The sequence below is a fragment of the Marmota marmota genome, unplaced genomic scaffold (genome assembly GCF_001458135.2).
Source record: "Marmota marmota marmota unplaced genomic scaffold, marMar, whole genome shotgun sequence".
NCBI classification, from domain to species: domain Eukaryota; kingdom Metazoa; phylum Chordata; class Mammalia; order Rodentia; family Sciuridae; genus Marmota; species Marmota marmota.
In genome coordinates this window covers 42749070-42771177 of record NW_025999853.1, presented here as the reverse complement: position 1 = coordinate 42771177, position 22108 = coordinate 42749070, and the positions used below count along the sequence as shown (strand labels likewise).

The 22108-nt window shown below is 37.8% G+C and overlaps 1 protein-coding gene across 3 annotated transcripts in view; it reads left to right on the top strand.

Moving 5' to 3' along the window:
• Srgap1 (SLIT-ROBO Rho GTPase activating protein 1) overlaps positions 1-22108 on the top strand; it is a 283699-nt gene that overhangs the window by 214785 nt on the left and 46806 nt on the right. The window contains exons 11-15 of one of the 3 annotated variants that reach the window (XM_048805875.1): positions 5715-5742; positions 11321-11354; positions 14394-14454; positions 14631-14708; positions 16744-16878. In XM_048805875.1, the coding sequence (XP_048661832.1) occupies positions 5715-5742; positions 11321-11354; positions 14394-14454; positions 14631-14708; positions 16744-16878 (336 nt within the window). Of the gene's footprint in view, positions 1-5714; positions 5743-10702; positions 10806-11320; positions 11355-14393; positions 14455-14630; positions 14709-16743; positions 16879-22108 lie in introns of all 3 variants that reach the window. The other 2 variants (XM_048805869.1, XR_007348677.1) reach the window with 2 other exon arrangements.

Sequence of the window (22108 nt, the reverse complement as noted above, 5' to 3'; positions counted from 1 at the left end):
GCTTATATAAGACTTTCTCTGGGCGGGGCATTGTTTTGAACTATATTCTTAATTGAGCGCTCTTAGTTTCTTCATTTTTACAAATGAGCAAAATGGACTAAAAACATAGGGGACTTGTGTAAATGCTGTTCTTTCTCCTTTTGTCTTTATGAAATTTAAAAGGAAAAAATAAATACAAAGGCCTCAGAGTATGCAACTTTAATTATCTTTTATTTACACTAGATCCTGCTAGACATTCTAAAAAGTAAAAGAAAATTTAGAAGAGGGTGAGAAATGAGTGAAATGAGTGGAGTGATCGAGTCAAAAAGAGATTGCCACACATAGACCTGTACCCGGGCCTCCTATCATTCCGGAATCTTCCTTGCCCAGCAGTATTCCCATCACCTGTCTCATCTTTTCCTCTAAAGAACCCGTCAACACCGGGGAATGACCACAAGGAGAAAGGTTATCATGACCTAAGCCTCCACATATTACACAGTTAAGATGTCCTATTCCAAAACAAAAGGCCAATTTTACCTAAGAGAGAAAATATTTAAACTACTGAAAAGTGACTAAAAAATAAAACAACCAAATGCAATGTGTGGCCCTTCATTAAATCCTGAATCAAAAAACAAAAGTTATGAAGGACATCTTAAGCACAATGGGAAAATAAATATAAACTTTATATTATTGAATTAATGTTAATTTTCTTAGTTATAATAATGGTACTGTGATTATAAAGAATGGTCTTATTCTTAAAAACACCCACTTTAGTATCATTACTTTTAAATGGTTCAGAAAAAGACAGATGATAAAACCTGTGTGGTAAGTGTGAACAACTGGGAAATCTAAACAAAGGGTATAGGATATTCCTGGTACTATTCTTTCAACTCTTCTGTAGGTTTGAATTTGAAAAAAAAAAAAAAAAAAAAAAGCCTTTTTATCTCAATAGTTTTCTCACTGAGCAATTGTGTCACTTTTTTTCCCTTCTCCCTCATAGTGTCATGTAAATTCTTCCCCTACCCCTCATTTATCATAAATGCCTGATATTTTAAGCAATAACTTCAAGGTCAGTTGCCAGCCCCGAAGCATAAATTATCAAGTATAGAAGAATGCTTTCAGACACAAAGCTTTTCCCTACAAGTCTGAAGTCCTCCTGTCTTTAGAAATTGTTGAGTTTGAGAGAATTCAGTACTGTGGGTAAATTAAATTCATTCTTGGCACTTTATGCAGACACGTGTTAATGTGGCTTAAAGCCACGTTCTGAAACTTTGATGGGACTTATTCAACATAATTTCTCCTAGGTCTCCTAGAGAGAAAGCCCCAATAGTTTTTACGTGTCATTTTACATGTCATTCTTGGATAGAGCTATATTTTGGCCAATTTGCTGAGTCTGTATGCCAGATTCTGTCTCTAGCTGCTGTGCTGTGTAAAGCCACATTATGTCTTGTGAACCCTAAGCCAGAAATTCTTCGTCTTAGAATTTTCTTTCAGTGGGTTCCAGTGTCCCACAGTGCCACACTATGTTCAGGTGTCCGAGATCTTCACTGCCTTCAGTTTCTTCTGCAGAAGGAACTGGATGGCTTTCATGTGGTGGCCGCAGACACACTGGGCTCTGCCCACAGGTTGCAGACCTCTGTATTCCCCAGTCCTGCCCCTCAAGCAAGCTTGGCAACACACCAGTTTCTGGTCAGTGGCTGGGTTTGTCACCCAGAGAAAATCTGAGCATGGTAGACATGCTCCACCTTTCAGTTGTGACCATTGTAAGTCTGCTGGCTTTCCATGCAAGCCCTATTCACATTAATTCACTTATACTAAAGGAGACCAGGGGATTTAATGGCACCTGTCCCACGGTGAAGTAATCCAATGGTGAGCCCTTAGGAAGGGATCCAAGTCCTGATTTGGTTAAATAAGGTTAGTAGGACAGGATGAAGGGGCATGTTTGGGGACAGTCTTGACTTTTGAGATAGAAATCACCTCTCTGAATTATACTAGACTCACTGCTGCAAAAACTGCCTTCATGGTAAAACAAATAGAGCCTAACCCCAGGATTTAGCAGTTGATCGTGCACAGCTGAGACTCTAACTACAGACATGTGTTTGGCCTGCCGTACTGCTCGCTTTTGGCAGGCTACCAGTGGCCCAGTAAGTTCTGTGCTTTACAACATTGTGAAACAACTACATGGGGCTCTTAAAGTGACACTGTCAAAATTCAGAATTCTAAATCTTCAAAAAGTATTAATATAGAAAGAAACACATAATGAGCTCTTAAAGCCACACTCACCGTCACCTTCTTCATCCTTCAGCAATACCACTATATCTTTTTGTGATGTCATTTGTTTTTAAATCCATTTGATTGATGATAGTAAATGAAATATACATCTATAAAACTGAGGTTATTTTTCAGTAGTGAGCCTTAATATTCACATTGGCTTCTTTGTGTACATAAGGAGCTAAGAGCGTGTAAATATCTATAAAAACCTTTTGCTAAACCCAGAAAATCTGACAGTGAGAGCCGAGTTCTATGTTACATTGTTTTCTGCCCTGGGCCTAAGGAATTCAATGGGGTATCTTCACGTAATCCATTGTCTGTCTTTGAGTAGGAGTACAAACATACTTTCAAAAGACAAGCTGATTGTGAATAATTATGTCTTCTTAGAAAAGCACTGAAGTAGTTGGTATTCTTAAGGAAGAAAAGAACTGGGAAGTGACGCCAGGAATCCTCATCAGTCATTCATTAGGACAAATCCGTGGTGTCTCCATCCAGTTTGAGCTGTGCATATTTTAAATATTTTTCTCTAGCTTTTTTTTTTTTTAATCTCGAGTTGCCACCAAATTGTGCGTCGTTTTTTCCCTTTTGCTATATAGAGACACGATGCATTTAGGTGTGAAAAATAATTCACTTCATAATTCTCAAGTGAAATTTAAGAGTAATCAAAGGGAGTGTATGTACCAAGAAAGTTAATCCTGGGTCATTTTATTTCCTCCAAATGTCTTGTATGGGAGAGGAAGGCAGTGTGTGGCTCTGTAGTTTTCAATAATTAAATAGGCTTCCAAAGAAAATGCTTGAAATCTAATCCTCAGACCACTGGAAGCTTTCACATCTCTTTGGGAAGGAGAGCCTTCAAAGCCTGTGCATTATTGATCTATTAATGATGATACTGATTAAAAAATAAAACCTCATTCATCAGCTGAGACACACTGAGGTCTATTAGCTGAGAAAACGATGGATGTGGTGGTGCATGCTGTGAGTGATAGTTCTTGCAAAGCTTGCTCTTGGTTCATTACTCAAAACTTATCTTTTATAGGTTTTTAATTTTTTATTTCATGCTATTAACTATAGATGGATGGAGCAAAATAATTTTAAGCCACTTTATATAATCATCCTTTTCTAAATCTAGGGAATAACTTGATGGGATATTTTAACAACAAAAAAGAAAAATATTCAAGTTTTAAAACACTTCACTTCTTAGTACTATCATCAGCATCACTACCATTGACTCACTTGAAAATGATTAGCCTGTATTATTTAAGGTTTCAGATATTTGCTAATTTAATAATTTTCATATTTATGTAATGTTTTTAGATTTACTAAAACCTTTATGATTTTTTTATTCTTCTAGGACAGACAGAATCATAATCCATGATTCATACTTTTCCTATAGGATTACTCAAAGTGTTTTCCAGGAAAAAAGACTCACTTTTTTTTTTCTGTTTGTTTGTCTATTTGTGGTGCTGGGATAGAACTCAGAGCCTTTGTGCATGCTAAGATGTGCTATACCACTGAGAGCTACATCCCTAGCCCAAGACTTACATTTTTAAATTAGTACAGTTAGTGCTTGGGAGCTCAGAGTTAGAATTAAAACAAACCTGGATCTAGAGCCAAGTCCACCCCTTACTAATAGCATGACCCTGGATAAGTCCTTTCTCTATGTGCTCAGTCTCTTTTGTAAAAGAAGAATAAGGTTATTGTGTAGAGTATTTAATATAAAGTGCTTAGTACACTTTACAATATTTGTTGCTTAATTAATACTTAGAACTGTTATTATCACAGTGTGTAATAAATATTAAACATCTTGATATTTATATATATATCATACTTTTATTGCATAATAAAGCATGCAACATGACAATACAGAACAGCATAAGCCACATAGTTGCTTGAACCTCAACCATTTTCTCATTCTACCAGTTCACCCTTGGTGATCTCAGTCAGCTCCTATGGTCCCAGGACAACCTAACTGGTAGTGACTCAGATCTTTACCTCCATCCCTGTCCTCTCTGTGCCTTAACCTTATCTGGCCAGATTTCTGCTGGACACTTCCATTTGACGGTCTACAAATCCCCAAATGTCAGCCCACTGTCTGTCCCTCTCCTTCCCAGTAGTTCTCTTCCATTCATGAATATCTATGTTTTTTCTGCAGTTCCGTGTAAATGTTCCCTTTGTTCTTCTCCCAAGTAGCAGAAGATCAGCAGAAGAAAAGAACCTATACTTAAAAAATAAAACCTAAAAGGACCTATAGTTAAAAGACAGAATCAGGTAGAGGAAGAGGAATCAGGTTCTTTCCCTTCCCCCTTATTTCCACTCCAATTCTGGCCAAGAACTAATTCTGTCAACACTTATAGCAACCTAAATCTATCTATGTTGAAAAAGGTGTTCTCTGATATTATCTGTTGCCCCCTGCTTAATCACTAGATAAAAATCAAACACTTCATGTCACTTTTTATTCAAGAGCAAATAGAGCAGCAGGCTCTGTTACAGCCTGGAGTCTTCATCCACCATTCCCAAGAAGTCAGCTTTCTCTACAATGTGAATCTGCACTACAAAAGTATTATATATCATATACTTATAAGGCCTTGCCTATAAGTCTGAATCACTGCATTATGTTATAATGACCCGAGCTCACCCATTTTTGCTGCAATATGACCTTCCTCTGCCAGCTATATGTTCAAGCTGTTTCAGAATCAGTCATCATTTTGCAAACAAACCAGCTGAATGGTTCAGCTCTCCCAAACCTCTTCTCCACCCAGAATGTAAGAAAGAGCAGACAGCAGCCATTGACACATATAAGCTTGAAATTAGAGCAGATCATGTGAGTGCTATGAAAATTCAGCCCTGTTATTTAAAACAAGTCAAGAAGCCCAAATGTCTAAGAAGCAATTCCTACTTTAAGTGACAGAACTCTATGAAAGGCTTTTAGCTTTCAAGTTGCTGGAATGCAGTATAATTTAATGTTCTTGTACATTATTATCTGCAAATGTCATTTCTGCTTAGAGAATGCAACTTCTCTTACAGTGCCCTGATTTCATGTCACAGAAAGAATACCAATTTTGTCTAAAGGAAATGGAGTTGTCTCAACTGTTTGACCTCATACTTCTCCCCAAATATCATTCAAGACAGAATAACTAACATGCAAATCTTGGATATATTGTATTTTTATTTTGTGTTTAAAATTACAGTCAAGTAGCTAATTCTTGTTAAAAAAAAAAACTACCTCAAATTATCAGATGAAATGTTTACCTCATCTATAGAATTAATTAAAATTGTGTAAATTTCATGCAATATTGACTTTGAATTATTTGTCTACCTTTATATGGTATACTCATGCTTGCTACCATAAAATGTGTAAGTTAAAAACTCAGTATCTTAAAATAAGGGACAGATGATATAAAAGACTATCAAATCGACTCTACTGATTCCATTGAATTTACTAATTTTATTTTCTGTTTCTGCAGGTCATAGAGCTGAATATATGACTACAAGGTAGGAAGATATTTTATTATAATTGATAATGTATCTCACTTCCTTTTTTATTTAACAAGAATCAAATACTTGGGGTTCTCACCAGATTAGATACACTCTAGAATATCTGAGGGTTTCCCAGTGCAATTTTAAATCTTCTTTAATAAGCAGAACCAGTGTCAAAGACCTCAGCTGAACAGGTTTGGTTTATCCAATCCAAACACATTAAGTTTTTAAAAATATTATGACAAGACTTTTGATTTGATAATTTAGTTAACATATAATATGATATGTATATCTACCGCAGTAGTAAGTAGAAAGTATTAGTTACAGCCAGGCTGGGTGGTACATGCTTATAATCCCAGCTACTTGGAAGGCAGAGGCAGGAGGAAAGTTTGAGGCCAGCCTGGGCAACTTAGTGAGACCCTGTCTCAAAATAAAAATTTAAAAGGACTGTGGATGTAGATCAGTGGTAGAGCACTTTCCTAGCATGTGCAAAGCTCTGAGTTCAATACTTACTCCTATAAAAAAGAAAAAAACAAAGGAAAAAGGAAGGGAGGAAGGGAATAAAAAGAAAAAATTAGTTCCTTTGTGCTTCTACTTTGTCTTATGTCAGATAAAAAGTAGAACAATATTGAACACACAGGATTTTTAGCTTTCTGCTAAACCCTTTCTGCTAAACCTGAATTTTGGCTGGGCATGGTGGTGCCTGTAATCCAGTGGCTGGGGGTGGCTGAGGTAGGAGGATCACAAGTTCAAAGCCAGCCTCAGCAATTTAGTGAGACCCTAAGCATCTTAGCAAGACCCCATCTCAAAATATAAAACATTTTTAAAAAAGGGCTGGGGATGATGCTCGGTGGTTAAGTGTCCCTGGGTTCAATCCCTGGTTTTTTTTTTGTTTTTTTTTAAGTTGAACTTCTAACACCTACAACCCATTGCGTTTTTTTCCCCCTTACCTTTCATAGAAGGATTTTGAAGTTACTGTTAGGAAAGAAAAGCCATTTTGGAAGCTGATCCTGATTTGGATTGGAGAACACTTGTCCCTGCTTTTATGTTTCTATGGTACCATTTGTACAATAGCCAGAAATTATTCTAATTGATAGCAAGACTTTGGACTTTTGAAGGCTGTTTCGGTTTTGTTCTGTTTGAAGTAAGAGGTTTTTAGAACATTGGTGTATCTGGCAATTTGGTTTTCAAGGTTCTATACTGTTAGACAATTGATTCAGAAGGAAGTTCCTTTTACTTCCTGGTGAATTAACTGGAAAGATAAAGCTACTCACTTTTCTAAACTTATCAAAAAAAAAAAAACTGCTGAGGTTTTTCTTTGGTTTGTCAGTGACAAAGAGGAATATTGCTTCTGCTAGTAGTATGCAGCTTATGGAGATAATTTTTACATATACTATCTCTTTAGACCATCATTTTTTTTCCTGCTGTTTCTAGGTTATGACTCATGTAAGCAACTAAAAATATTTAAAGTCTTCCAATGTAGTATTTTGCAATAAAAACTGTAATTGCCAAATAAGCTAGATATTCACATCAACCTGACAATACTTCCTCTCATGTGGACAAACCCATTCAGGAAATCAAACTGCCAGGAAGTCGAAGTTGTGTGATAGGCACAGAGCCAAAATGAGTCAGGCAGCTGGGAGCTGAATAGCCTTGACTCTGTTCACCTGATATGGGCAGAGTGGAACCAGAACTGTGGGCACCCTATTCTGCACCTCTGCCAAGAAATTGACTTTGATAGGTATTCATGCAGTTAATTTTATTCCAAGTCCCTCTCACAACTTTAGTTTCTTCACGTTTATCTCATACTTTAGAACCTTTGGGACAGACAATCTGCAGGTCTTTAGTAGAAATATCAAGACGTCCCTGTTAGCTCCAGCTACGATTGCCTTGTGTCTTCCAATCATTCAGGAACAAATATCCAATGCCACTGGAGGCTTTGTCTCCAGCTACAGAATTTGGTAATCTCACGAATCAGTGACCAAATTCCGATCCCCTTAGCTTCGACAGGTACTCCAGATATCACCAAACGTACAGCTCTGTTGAATCTTGTAATAATTATGTTTTCCAGTTTCTGTATGTCATGCTTTGATATCTTGGGTCCTTGCGAAGTCTGGAGGGACTGCCTCTCCCAGTTAGTCAGGTCTTTACCAGCCAATACAGAGTCCACATTAGAGTCCACCTCCTTCATCAGATTCTCACCCAGGACTACTGTTTCCCCTTGCCTCGGGGCCAGGAATAGACTAGGGATAGTCACAGTGTCACAGAGCCCATGGAAATTATTCAAATCCACCTCTCTGAAACCTGTTGATCCTGTTTCTCCCCTTCCTTCCCCGGGGAAAACCACAACAATGGTTCTTACCCACATTTCCCCCTTGCTCCCTCTGCCTCCCAGCCCATGCTGCTGCATCCGTGAGTGCCTCTCCCCAACCCCAGACAGAGCAGCAGACTGTGGGCCCTCCTCTGGGAACTGGAAGTCACAAACCAATGGCAGTCATCTCTTGATCTGTTGACTTCACCATACCTACATTTTAAAACATTTACAAAATAGTGAAAATGTGGGTGAAATCAAATATATATGGTTAAACTCCTTGGTGGTTAGTTGTTTTGCTTTTTCATACCTACCAGATTTCTTACCCCAAGAGTGGCACTTAATTTAGAGTATAAGAGATTTCAAAAATTTTCAGCTGTGGTAGATCATGACTTGCTGCTTGATCGAATTTTCTATATTCATTTTTACATATTTGAGAAGGCTCCTCTTGGGCTGTGAGACACTGTGACACCTCTGGTACTTCTGCATTAGTCCTCTAAGCCCACCTGCTGGGAGAGTCTTAGAATTTAGCTATGAAAGGCTTTCTCAGCAGGTTCATTCCTCTGCATATCTTGATTGCTGTGGTAGTACTTTTTGAAGCCATTTGAGCTTCGACATAAATTTTTGGGATTTGGTTTCTAAACTAGACTTTCTGAATTTGAACAAAATGAATTAAAAAGATGATTCTTCCTAGACAGTCTATTGTTTAATGGAGAATTTTGCATTATTTCCCACTGTGTTGTGCATTGTCCTCGAAACCTTACATTTAAGAGGTTTAAATTGGAATATCTGGAAAGAGGTGACGGGGCTCTTGTTCCATGTATTCCTTTCTGTGCAGATTTAGAAGTTGAGTCAGGTAATCCTGTCCCTCTTTCCTCTAAAGGGAGAAGGCAGAAAAAGAGTGCCTCCCTCCAATTACAGTGCAGGGTTTCTAAATACAGTACCTGTGCCCTGCATGTGCATATGTCAGATAGACTGGCTTACCCACCAAAGCAGGCAGACAGACAGATGGAAAGAGTACGGAACAGCATAAATGAGTGCATCCTCATGATCTACAAATATTTAGGTGATAAGACAATTTGTTCTACAGGAATAATTATTCATCTGAGCCTGTGTCCCCAGTCAGAACCAGCAAACTCTTATTATTTTTTCCTCATTTGTGACCCATTAATAGTTAACATAAAATCCCATTAATACTTAAGGGGTACTGAACAGATGTGATCTTACTTACACTAAAAAATTATATTGTAGCTAAAAATTTTATATTTAATTTCTCATTTGGGGATGTATGAGAACCCTAATTTTTACCACTGATTGTGTCTTACTATTTGACTTGTAAACCAAATAATAAGAACCCTACTTTAGCCTACACCCTGGGAACAAATCTTTACTCCTCACACTTCAGATAGAGCCCTAATATCCAGAGTATACAAAGAACTCAAAAAATTAGACAATAAGAGAACAAACAACCCAATCAACAAATGGGCCAAGGACCTGAACAGACACTTCTCAGAGGAGGACATACAGTCAATCAACAAGTACATGAAAAAATGCTCACCATCTCTAGCTGTCAGAGAAATGCAAATCAAAACCACCCTAAGATACCATCTCACTCCAGTAAGATTGGCAGCCATTATGAAGTCAAACAACAACAAGTGCTGGCGAGGATGTGGGGAAAAGGGTACACTTGTACATTGCTGGTGGGACTGCAGATTGGTGCAGCCAATTTGGAAAGCAGTATGGAGATTTCTTGGAAAGCTGGGAATGGAGCCACCATTTGACCCAGCTATTCCCCTTCTTGGTCTATTCCCTAAAGACCTAAAAAGAGCATGCTACAGGGACACTGCTACATCGATGTTCATAGCAGCACAGTTCACAATAGCAAGACTGTGGAACCAACCTAGATGCCCTTCAATAGACGAATGGATAAAAAAAATGTGGCATTTATACACAATGGAGTATTACTCTGCATTAAAAAATGACAAAATCATAGAATTTACAGGGAAATGGATGGCATTAGAGCAGATTATGCTAAGTGAAGCTAGCCAATCCCTAAAAAACAAATGCCAAATGTCTTCTTTGATATAAGGAGAGTAACTAAGAACAGAGTAGGGACGAAGAGCAGGAGAAGAAGATTAACATTTAACAGGGATGAGAGGTGGGAGGGAAAGGGAGAGAGAAGGGAAATTGCATGGTAATGGAAGGAGACCCTCAGGGTTATACAGTGGAGGGGGTAGAGAGAGAGGAGGGGAGGGGAGGGGAGAGGTGGGGAGGGGGGAGGGGGGAGGATGGGAAAGGCAGCGGAGCACAACAGACACTAGTATGGCAATATGTAAATCAATGGATGTGTAACTGAGAACCCTACTTTATAACATTGGCCCAAATAGTTCATATTCCATTTGGTAATGCTTATCATTTTTAAATAAACTAGCAAACAAATGCCAGCTACGACTATAAGAAAACATAATCTAAAGGAATAGCTTATATGTTTTTTGATACATAAGTAAAAGTAAATAAATGGGAAGGGGTGGGACTGTTTTTCCTGTGGGTGGGGGTGGGGAAGGAACCCAAGATCCCATGTTTTGTAATTCTGATGTGACCTTCGGGTGTTTCATTTATTGTTTGATTTCTGCCATGCTCAGTAATTATATTCCCTTCCCTTAGGCCTCCAAATGTTCCCCCTAAGCCCCAGAAACACAGGAAGTCCAGACCCCGCTCACAGTATAATGCTAAGTTGTTTAATGGGGATTTGGAAACATTCGTCAAGGTACCGCACCAGCCATCTGGGTGGCTGATCTCCACGCTTCTCACTATAATGGTCTCAGCCTCTCATAAAAGGGGGGCAGGTCATTATGTCCGAGTCTATCCTGGGGCTCTCTGCTTTCCCAGAAAATCAATATAATATTTCCTGAAGTCAGAGAGGAAAGAATATTTGAGTTGGATACCTTCAAAAGAGGAAATAAATGTGGGTGTTGTCGTGTGAGCAAAAGAGAAAGCTCTCTTCTTTATTAAAAAAAAAAAAAGCCATAAATTGTAAAAAAAGGAAACAAGAAACCTGATAAGATGTTTTATTTTTCCTCATGTAAATGAGATGGCACAAAATATATTTTTAAAATCCATTTGTTAGACTCGCTCTGAAACACAGCGAGAGTTTTGACTTCTGATGACTTGAGGAATAAATTATATTGGATCAATTGTAAGACCCTGTGGTCTGTGTCTTGTATCTCTGCTGCGATTACTCTCTGTCTTCTTTTTCATCTGTGTTTCTGATAATGCTTCTAGCCGAGGACGAAGGAACTCGCACACGAGGCACCAGGTATAGTGCTAGAGGGAAGTGAGGGCTCGGCCTCTCCCGCTGCTGGTTTCATTTCCAAGTCCTACTCCTGCTTGGCTTTAATTCGAGTTTTTAAGGGCTTTCAGAGAAAAATGTTTGCAGTTGGAAATTCGACAGGTTTATAAATAAGATTTACTTAAGAAGGAACACCAGTATAAGAGGAATAGTCTCCTCCGGTAAAAGGAGATAAATGCTTGGTTTTCACATTTATGTGTTTGGAAGATGTATCAAATTGAGGTCAAGGGCTTTTATTAGGGAAAGTGAATGTTAAATACCAAAATGCATTTAATAAAGATTATGGATCCTAATATAAATCATACACACACAAAAGGAGCTTTCTCCTTCATAGCTCACATTTTATATCATGGGCTGCTGCTATGCTTTTGAAGACTAAATCTGTGTCATGTTATAGACATTTACTTTCTTTAAAAATATATCTCGTCTACTGAATATATGCGCTAATGAATAAAAAGTATGTGCATGCACCGTGTCTATGGACAGACAGATACATCATACATGGAAAGGGAGAGGGATTGGAAACCACTAGCAGCTTTGAAAATGAGCCCTAACCCTGAAATTAAGTAAAAAGCCACTGAGCAACCTAAGTAGCAATCACAAATCCATTGCCTTGAGCTTTAAACCTAGAAGAGCCTTATTGGCTCTAATTTAATGTAAAATTATTGTCAAATTTGATTATCTAGTTTCCCAGCCCATGGCATATAAGCAGCGACAAATTAGATGGAGAGAGGGAGACAATAAAATGAAAGCAGCGAGATATGCAGCTGATGGCCTGGCAGGGAAAGAGAATACGGGAAAGCTCAAGAAAGCAGCTATAGGATTCTGCCATATTTGCTGATGCTCTATGAGAATGGATGCTTAAGATGATAGGAAAGCACGTCATATTTTAAAAGATTTTCCACTAAGAATTGCTAAAAGAAGCCAAACTAAGGTACTAAAGAAGGAGCAAAGCAGTTGTGGGAATTTACCTCTGTGAGCTCTCCACCATCTGGGATGATGGATTGAGGAAACTTCTTCGGCAGTGACTATAACATGGAGAAGGGTGCAGAGGTCTCTGAGCATCTGAAAAGTGCTTGTCCAGTTGAAATCTCCTCAGTACTGCTGTGAGGCTGCAAGAGCAAAGTCATTTTTTTTCCTGTAGGGAAACTGAGACACAAAGAGATTTGTTTGGATGGCAGCTGGAATGCAGCCCACTGATGGTTTCACTTCTTAGAAAATATTTCATGTCACCCATGAAATTAAATTCAAACATGCTCATTACTTTTTGACTACAAAATTCCTTTAATCTGAATGAAATTCCAGTCACCCGAGTGACTGTAAAGGTAAGAATATGTTTAGATAATACATAAACATTTCATTTAGAAATTTCATACTGCAAACATTTTTCTTTTAATAATCTTTTATTCCTTGTTTTTCTTTTTGTTTTGATACTAAGTTCTACAGAGGTGTAAACTAATATTCTCCTTCCATCACTTATGTTTAAATATTTATTGCTCTTTTATTTTATATAGTTACATGAAATGTTCATATGACAGTTATTCCCACTAAAACATGTTTGTGTTTTAAAGAAAAATCCCTGCGGGTATTGAGTAAAGTTTAATGTAATTACATTGCTGTTCTTAAGCCAACTAGTTCACATGAAGATGTGCTTTTATTCTTAAGGCTCTTCTTTAAGGAATTAATAAAATGTATGCTCCTAAAACAAATTAACTAATCAGAGAAACTTAATGCAGGCTCCAGAAGTAATTGAACCATTAACTGGTTTATACACTGATTAGATTGTCTTAAAACTTAAAATGAAACTATTCCTTAAGAAGTGCATTACCAGTTCCAGAAATAGTAAAGAGCTTAAATTGCTGATCTGTATTATTCCCAATCTTTGCCCCCACTGCTAAATTGGAAAGGTTCGTGGATTCTGAATTGTTCTAATATATCAAGAACAAGTTCTTCTTGTGTTTCAGAATAAAATTCCTCATGAATTAGGCCTTATGTCAGCTAATCATTTTTTAATCCCATGTTTCCTTTAAAGTTCTAATTCCTGAAAGATCAGAGTCTTAAAAGTACATGAAGAATAATTCCATACTCAGTAACTCGATTTAACTCTGCGGAGTGCATGGCATTGATACATTTTTAACTGTGGCCGCAACAGCTCCTTCATCTCATTTGTCACCCTCTGTGTGTTTTAAAGTATATTCAGAATTCACATATGTTCAGTTGAAGACAGTGAGTGACTATTTTACAAGACTTGAAGAAATAGGGAAAAAAAAATCTTCCTTCCTAAGAAAATGAGATCTAATGGGATGGACATTTGTGTCATCTTTTTCCTTAATCCTTAAAACATGAAAAATAGGAAGGGTCTAAAAGGATGAGTAGGTTCTGATGCAAACTAAGTAAATACATGAGACATTTTTATTACTTGTGAAACAGTTCCTATAGCAGGCATTTGTAACCGTGGAAGCTATTTTTGTAACTCATCATGCAGGTGGCAAATTCTCTGGAATGTGGCAGAGAGATGGCTGGAAGGTGACTCTTTAAGTTGCACTATTTGGTGACTAGTGCAACTTAATCAGTTCTAAGGTGCTATGATTATGATGCATAGTGTTCCTTTAAAGTCCATCAAAGAGTGACCACTTGTGTCGGGAACTCTTTCAAACAATGAGTTCTTCATTTTGGTTTGTAAGCCTAAGTAAGAGAGATGAGCTAGCTTTTGACATCTCTAGACATAGAAGGCTAAGTTGAAGCCAGTGTTGCTTTCTTGTGTTAAATGTATTTAATGTAGTTTGCTTCAGAACAGAAATATACCTTTGCTTAAATATAAATCCTTTCACTATTCATTGATTCATTCATTCATTCACTCATTTTGGTGTTGTAGATTTTAGAGGGGGTGGATTTGGAAATCTAAAAGGATAGAAGAACTCTAATTACTGTTGAACCATGAGCTTTATTCTTATGTGTGATTTAGATCTCTCCTTTGAAGTTCACTGATTTCCATCTCTTTACCAGGACTCAGGACAGGTCATCCCCCTCATTGTGGAAAGCTGTATTCGGTTCATCAATCTCTATGGTAAGCCTTAAACTACAGAATTCTTATTAAAAAAAAAATATATATATATATATATATATATCACCAGCAGTGTTTCAGTGAAAATTTCTTTGTGCTTTACATTGAACTCTTGGGAAAAGGAGACCTACAGGATGTGATGGAGTGTCTCATTCTCTTTTGCCTTCTGTTGCCTTTAGGTCTTCAGCATCAAGGGATTTTCAGAGTGTCTGGCTCCCAGGTGGAAGTCAATGATATTAAAAATTCATTTGAGAGAGGTAATTGTATGCCCATACCTATAAGCAAAACATGTTAAGAAGCTGTCATCTCCTGTCCTGCAGTGGTAAACTCACTCTGTATAACCTCAAAACCTTTACTTCAGGGTGGATGCTAGGGTCAGAATTTATTCAGAATAGCTGAGGAACAGGCCCAAGTCATGTGTTTGTTATTAAATGTAGAAAAGCATATGAGCTGTGCATTGTGGTTTAGGACTAACAGTGATCCCCCATGATGTGTGTCAAAGGTGGCACCTGAAAGGGTTCCAGAAGAAGCAGGGTGGTCCTGGCCTACACAGAAGGTGTGTGAGATGGCTCCTCCCAGCTGCCCCCTCTCTCCTTCCTTCCTCAAGAGCTCTCCCCTTCCTCTCACTACCATCCCTGACTCCTTCCTGTGACCCTTCTTGTTTCCTTACTTGTAATCATAATTGAATGTCACATAAATTCTACTGAACTATTAATGAGAGCATTATGATCAGCAAAATCCTACACTTTCATGTCAAGAAGACCTAGAATCAAATCAGAGTCCCATGGGATTTGGGTCAAGTGACTCAGTTTTTACTTTGGCCTCAGTTTCCTCATATGCAAAATTATAGGATTGTTGTGAGGATTAGACTTGATCCGTGAAAATGCCTAACTCGTTTCAAGATAGCAATTATTCATTAATGTTCTCCAATTAAAATGCATTTATTTCTGGGTACATCTTTACTTTCCTTCATCTGCTTAGAAGTTAAGGTGAAATGCAGAGCAGTTACCACAGTTCCCAACTTCCCTCCCTCTGTCTCATTTCCCCTGGCCTAGACCTGGTGTAGAACCATTTAAAATTTGAAGTTGAAGAGTAGACTTGGGGCCATCCTGTTTTTTTCTAGTTCAAAATTCTCTGGCCAACATGATGCATAGGAGCAGAGGAACCTCCCCCTCCCATACTGACCATATTCAGAATGATAGGTTCAAACATAGTGAAGCATCAGGTTCCTGTGCCAGCCACAGCAGGCAGATGCTCTATTATTTTTCCTTGCAAATTCCCCTGGTATTAATTATTAGTTTGTAATTTGTTGGGCTGAAGTTTTCTCACAGTGGGCCAAAAACAATAATAATAATGATAATAATTCTGGTGAATTTGTGTTCAATGATTTTTCAGCCCTACAAGCAGAGGGAAAAAAAGGAACAACAAGTTCCTGAAAATAAACTGCCCCAAAAGGCAAACAATATGTCAGAATCCAAAATCCACTTTGTGTGAACCTTAGAAAGAGTAGATTTGTGAAATCTAGACCTGTGATTTAAGGCTGCATGTTATGTTGAGCTTATTAAGGATTTTATCTGTTTAATTCTCAAAGAGGTGGGCTAGCCAGCCCAATTTCCTAATATTTTAAAATTGCTTACCATGATGAAAAATAAAATTTTGTATTTGTGATATGTTTTTAAAATATGAACTTTTCATAAAGTTCTTTGGGAGGTGTCATTAAGGGGACATTTTCAGATTCCTTCTCTTGGCTTCAGAATCTTCCAGTGTTCAAGGTGCCTTTCAAATGTACTATGAACACCATCATGCCACTTGGGGAGGCACCTGTTTATTTACTTGTAGGTGTTCGGAAGTTATATTTGATATTTGTGATAAATTTTGTTGACCTATATAGCTTAGCCAGACAAAACTCTACTGGGTCTTTTTCCCAGTAGGATAAGTAACACAGAATGTATTTTTTGAATTCATGTCAAACTAAGATTACTGATTTTCACTTTAAAAGATGTTGGGTAAAATTATAAATCCCACAGTATTTTATTTTAAGATTTGGGTAACTTGTAAGGGAGTATTTGGTAGCTGAAGACTTTTTTTTTTTTTGAAGCTTTATTTTAGTCGGCTATTTTTAGGTTAATCATGGGGTGGGATATCTAAACCAATTATTTTAATTTTAGTACCATATAATCTTTCATAAAGCGTAATTAAAAGATTTATATATATATATATATATATATATATATAGCAATGTGTGTACATAAAAACATATTCTCTTTTTTTGTTTGTTTGTTTGCTTTTTAGGTGAAAATCCTCTGGCTGATGACCAGAGTAACCATGATATTAACTCAGTGGCTGGTGTTCTGAAGCTCTATTTCCGTGGGCTGGAAAACCCCCTCTTTCCTAAGGAAAGATTTAATGATCTGATTTCTTGTATCAGTAAGTGGACTCTTTTTTCCTTAATATTTTCCCACCAGAATTATTACACGAACCAACTTCCTGGAAAAGTCAGTGGCCCTTCTCCAAGTCCTCCTCCATACCCCATAACCACCACACTTCTGAGGCCATTTGTTTTCTTTCTGGGTCCAGCGTGAGTCATCCTCCCAGCTGTGGCCTCACCCTTAGCTGAGCCGGCTTTGTGCCCAACATCTCAGGCTCTGTAGGACCAGGAGCTGACTGACCCCTTAGTCACGGTAATAAAGCAGAAAAGCAGGTGCCAGCTGCCTAAGGGAGGTTGTGGGCAAGGACACTCACCTCTTTTGTTTGGGGGGATTTTTTTTTTTTTTTTTTTTTTTTGCTTTTGGTTCTTGATTTCCTCAACCAATCTTAAAAACGGGGTAATTTACCCATCTTTGAACATTAAGAAATATGTTAAATGGGATAGAAGATTATTATTATGGTACAGGAACACCAGGTGGTAGTAATCTGTCAGTGGAGAGGTGGGGATGTGGCTTAGTGGTAGAGTGCTTGCCTAACATGCATGAGGCTCTGGGACAATCCCCAGACAATAAAAAATATAATAATAATAATAATAAAATAACAATAATTATAAATACTAGTAATCATCTGTCTTTGGCCTTCCCGAGTCATGGGCCAAGTGTTCTAGGGCTGTGTATGATATACTACAAAACCAATAATCATCAACAAAGTAAAGCATTGCTGTTTTCTTCAGTAGGGGCTTTGGACACTACACAAAGGAAGGTGAAAAAGGATGATACCAAGAATTAGTTATTAACCACAGTCGGGTTCTATGCATCTAAAATTGCAGAGCCCCTATAAGTCTTGTGTTCCCAAGCAAGAGTCTAGAGCTGACTTTAACCACTTAGACTTTCTTAAGAATCAAACTTTACCCTTGATAAAGGAACCTCCCCAAGCCCCACCCCGCCCCCACCTTGGAATTAACTATTGACTTGACCTCGAAAATGTAAAAATATTTCTCTTCTCATCCCTCCTTTCCTACCTCCATCACCTTGGTTTCTCACTGGCACTATTATAGTCTCTTAAATGGACTCACTACTTCTAGATTTTTCCTTCCTTACCTATTCTCCATACTGTCAACAGATTCAAAAGATAAAATCAGGTTATTTGCTCTCTCCCCTTTCCAAAACCTGTTTCATTATTTCTTACATAAAACCACCTTGGTGTGTCCAAGTCAAATAAATGATTTCTTCTTCTTTCTGACCTTTCCCTCTATCTGAGCTTGCCCTACTGCTATGCAGTCATCTCCTGACTGCCCTACCCTATTCTTTTGCTATTGTTGAAATATGCAGAGAACATAACAAACTACACACATGCCCATTCCCACCACCATGCCTTTGCCTGGGTTAATTCCAGTGCTGTCCCCAGTAGCTGTGGACATCTGCTGTGAAGGCTTTGCTGAATTGGCACTCCTCCCAGAATGCTATTCCCCCCACCAAGTGGAATTCATCACTTTCTCCTCTACTAATATTCCACTGGGTACATACATCTGTAATTTTTCTTATTGCCCCACATTATAATTGTTTTAATCCTTCTGTCTCCTTCCACAAAATAGGGAGTTTAGAGAAGAGGTCAAGAATGCAGGCTCTGGACTCAAACAACCTAAGTTCAAAGCCTAGCTCTGCCACTTAATCACCAGCTGTATGACTTTTGGGCAAGGTTCTTAAGCACCCAGCCTCCCAGATTTTTCAACTATTAAAGAGGCAGAACATTAGTCTGTACATCATAAGTTTGTGAGAATTGAACAAGTTAATATATGTCAAGCGCCAAGAAGAGTGTCTTGCACAGAGCATGCTCCATGACATGCCAGCACTTGGCTCCACAGGCCTGAGGTCTTAATAGGTTATTCAGTTTATAGCCCTAACACCTGGCATAATTTCAGGTGCATGAAATTTAATACATACTTGTTGAATGACTCTAAATGAAGAGTTATATTCTACCAGAAGTTCTTTTACTGGCATCTGTGCCGAAAGTCCTGGCTGTAGCTAGGTATAAATTCCCCGGTCATAGTTCTCTCCCCACAGTCAGATCTGTCTGAAATGTAGAAGTATGCCTGTGAGTCCATTCCAAGTTCTTGCATAGCCTGAGTCATCACAGCAGACCTCTGACCCAGCTGGAAAGAACTGAAAAGGAGGTGTCTCACTTCTGGAATTCTCCTTTGGCCATGTCCAAAGATTCCTCTCACATCTTAGCCAGAAAAGTTAAGTCTGGAAAAATAATAAGTATTCTACAATGCTTAGTGGTTTTCGAGGTCTATGTCAATTTAAACATTAACATCTGCCCGTTGGATAAAAAGGATTGTCGGTTACCACTACAGAATCATTTCCCCTTTCATGGATGAGAAATATTATTTTGTGGTGGTTATTGATAACTAAGGCCATAGGGTCACACAGATCTGGGTTCCAATCCTAGCTTTACCAGGTTTGTAAACTTGGGCAAAGAGGAATACTTTATCTTACTAATTAGCTGTTTCTTCATCTACTAAATAGAGTCTGTATGAAGAATAAATGAAATAATGCATGTAAAGTATTTAACATCATATGCCAGTCATGTAGTAAGCCTCAATAAATATTGCTAGCGAACATCATTACCACTTTTACAGCTACTTCTACGTAAACTCAGTTCACATACACCAATACCTGGGTAAGCCATTTACCACTCTAACTGTTCCACTATACGTGTGGTGGTTTTTGACATAATTACCTCAGATGCATTTAGAAAATGATGTTGATGTAACTCAGAAGTTGTATCGGTTCCAGCATGATTTTACCCATCACTAATATTAAATGTTTTCTAACAAAGTCAAACTTTCTCACAATTAAAGTTGGACTTAGCAAAGTGTGTAGACTGTTAGGAGAAGACAGAAGACACACACAGGCATCAATCTTTCATGCCAGCAGTGCCTGGTATGCTGCAAATGCAAATGAAGAGGCTTCAAATTCATTTCCTCTTGTGTTAAAACAGTAGATTACTGCAAATCAATGAATTCATGATATTTGGTTAATTTTGATGAAATGAATAACCTCCAGGACCTATATCTTGAAGGAAGAAGCAGCATCCCTGAGGTTTAAGGATGCAAAGGGTGCTAGGTGCACATTGCAGTTGAGATTTAACTGTTAGAATTTTAATTAAATTGCTAACGTTCTAGTGCTCTAGCATCGGGGTTTTTTTTATTTTTTAATTTGTTCTAATTAGTTGTGCATTATGATAGAATGCATTTTGGCACATATACACAAATGGAGCCCAGCTTCTTCCTCTGGATGTACATGGTGCAGAGCCACACCAGTAACAATACATGTATATAGGGTAATAATATCCATCTCTTTCCACCGTCCTTCCCATCCCCACACCTCCTCCCTACCCTCACTCCCCTCTGCACAATCCAAAGTTCCTTCATTCTTCTCTAGCACCCTCCCTCCCCCCCATTATGGATCAGCATCTGCTTATCAGAGGAAACATTTGGCCTTTGTTTTTTAGGGTTTGGCTTATTTTAGTTAGCATGATATTCTTCAGATCCATCCACTTATCTGCAAATTCCATAATTTCATTCTTATTTAAGGCTGAGTAATATTTCATTGTGTATATGTACCACATTTTCTTTATCCATTCATCTCTTGAAGGACATCTAGGTTAATTCCATAGTTTAGCTATTGTGGATTGAGCTTCTATGAACATTGATGTGGTGGTGTCACTGTAGTATGCTGATTTTAAGTCCTTTGGGTATACACCGAGGAGGGGGATATCTGGGTCAAATGATGGTTCCATTCCAAGTTTTCTGAGAAATCTCCATACTGCTTTCCAGAGTGGTTTCACCAATTTGCAGTCCCACCAGCAATGTATGAGTGTACCTTTTTCCCCACATTCTCACCAATACTTATTGCTTGTATTCAAGATAATTAACACAAGGTTTGATAGGTGTCAAGCAGACTGCCTCAACCCTATTATTCCCCATTAATCATGTTGGTTTTAGTGCACAATTTATCATAATGGGAGACATTAAAAATATTTATTAGCAGTCTCTTTATATAATTCCCCCTTTATGTAAACCCCTTTTCCTCCAACATCTTGCCTCTTAAAATGAGGGGATTCCTGACTTTTATCTCCACACAAGCATTTGCTCTTACCAATGTGACAAGGTATCTTACCACCATGATGATGTATCTGCATCATTTTCAATAAACTATTTTAAACTGACATATCACTCATCAATATCAGTAATATTATAAACTTTTGATGATTTGAATGGAGTTGATTAATCTCCTACAATAGGCAAAAACTTTCTGGAGATTCAAAGACTTGATTCTTGCATATAAGAAGCTTAACATCTATCAGGAAAGAAAAGTTGTTTATCAATAAATGCAGTCGAGGTTGAATGTGATAGAAACACATCACATTCTAACATCAGATTTAAAATTTTAGGGGAGTGAGATCTCAGAGTAATAGATTGTTTTTTACCCATGTAATCTTGTAGCATTGCCATAATTGGGTTTGATTTTCCCTATTAAGGTAATTTCATGTGACAGCTATTTTGTATAGAAAAATCTTCCCTGTACGTCTTTTCTAAGAGGTTACATAAGTCCTTGGAACACCCACTACTTTTGGCTTACCTATTTTTGGATTATTTGGGGAAAGAATTGAGGAGTGGCTGAGTTATTATCCTGCCATATTTGTGCCCCTAAATGACTCCATTCTTTGAAAGCTTACAAATGTATGTATCAAGAGGGAATTTATCTTAACATTCTCTCTTTCTGTTTTAAATGTACACTATTCATTTCCCAAAAGATGCAAATTTCTTTTAAGAATTACTTATCTGGATAAAGATATGATAGAATCAAATGCAATATAAATTGGAAATGACAAACTTGGTAGTTTTTTGGTTTCTCACCCAAGAGTTGTTTTGTTTTGTTTCTGGGTCTTTTTTAAACCATCCACTTTATGAATGGTTTTGAGAATGCTCCAGGTCATGCCCACAGAGTCTGGGCAGCTTCCAGCATGTCCATGTACCATGGCTCTGAGACTCCCTAAGGCATAAGTCCAAGTAATTACTCAAGTAAGTCATGGTTTTTCCTGGCTTCTTTAGAGCTGTGAGCCCAAATGATACATTTGCACTTCATTTTGTATAATGTGCTATTATTTCAGTGACTACTTGGACCTGAGGAAACCTTTTTATAGAAGGAGATTTTTTTTTTTT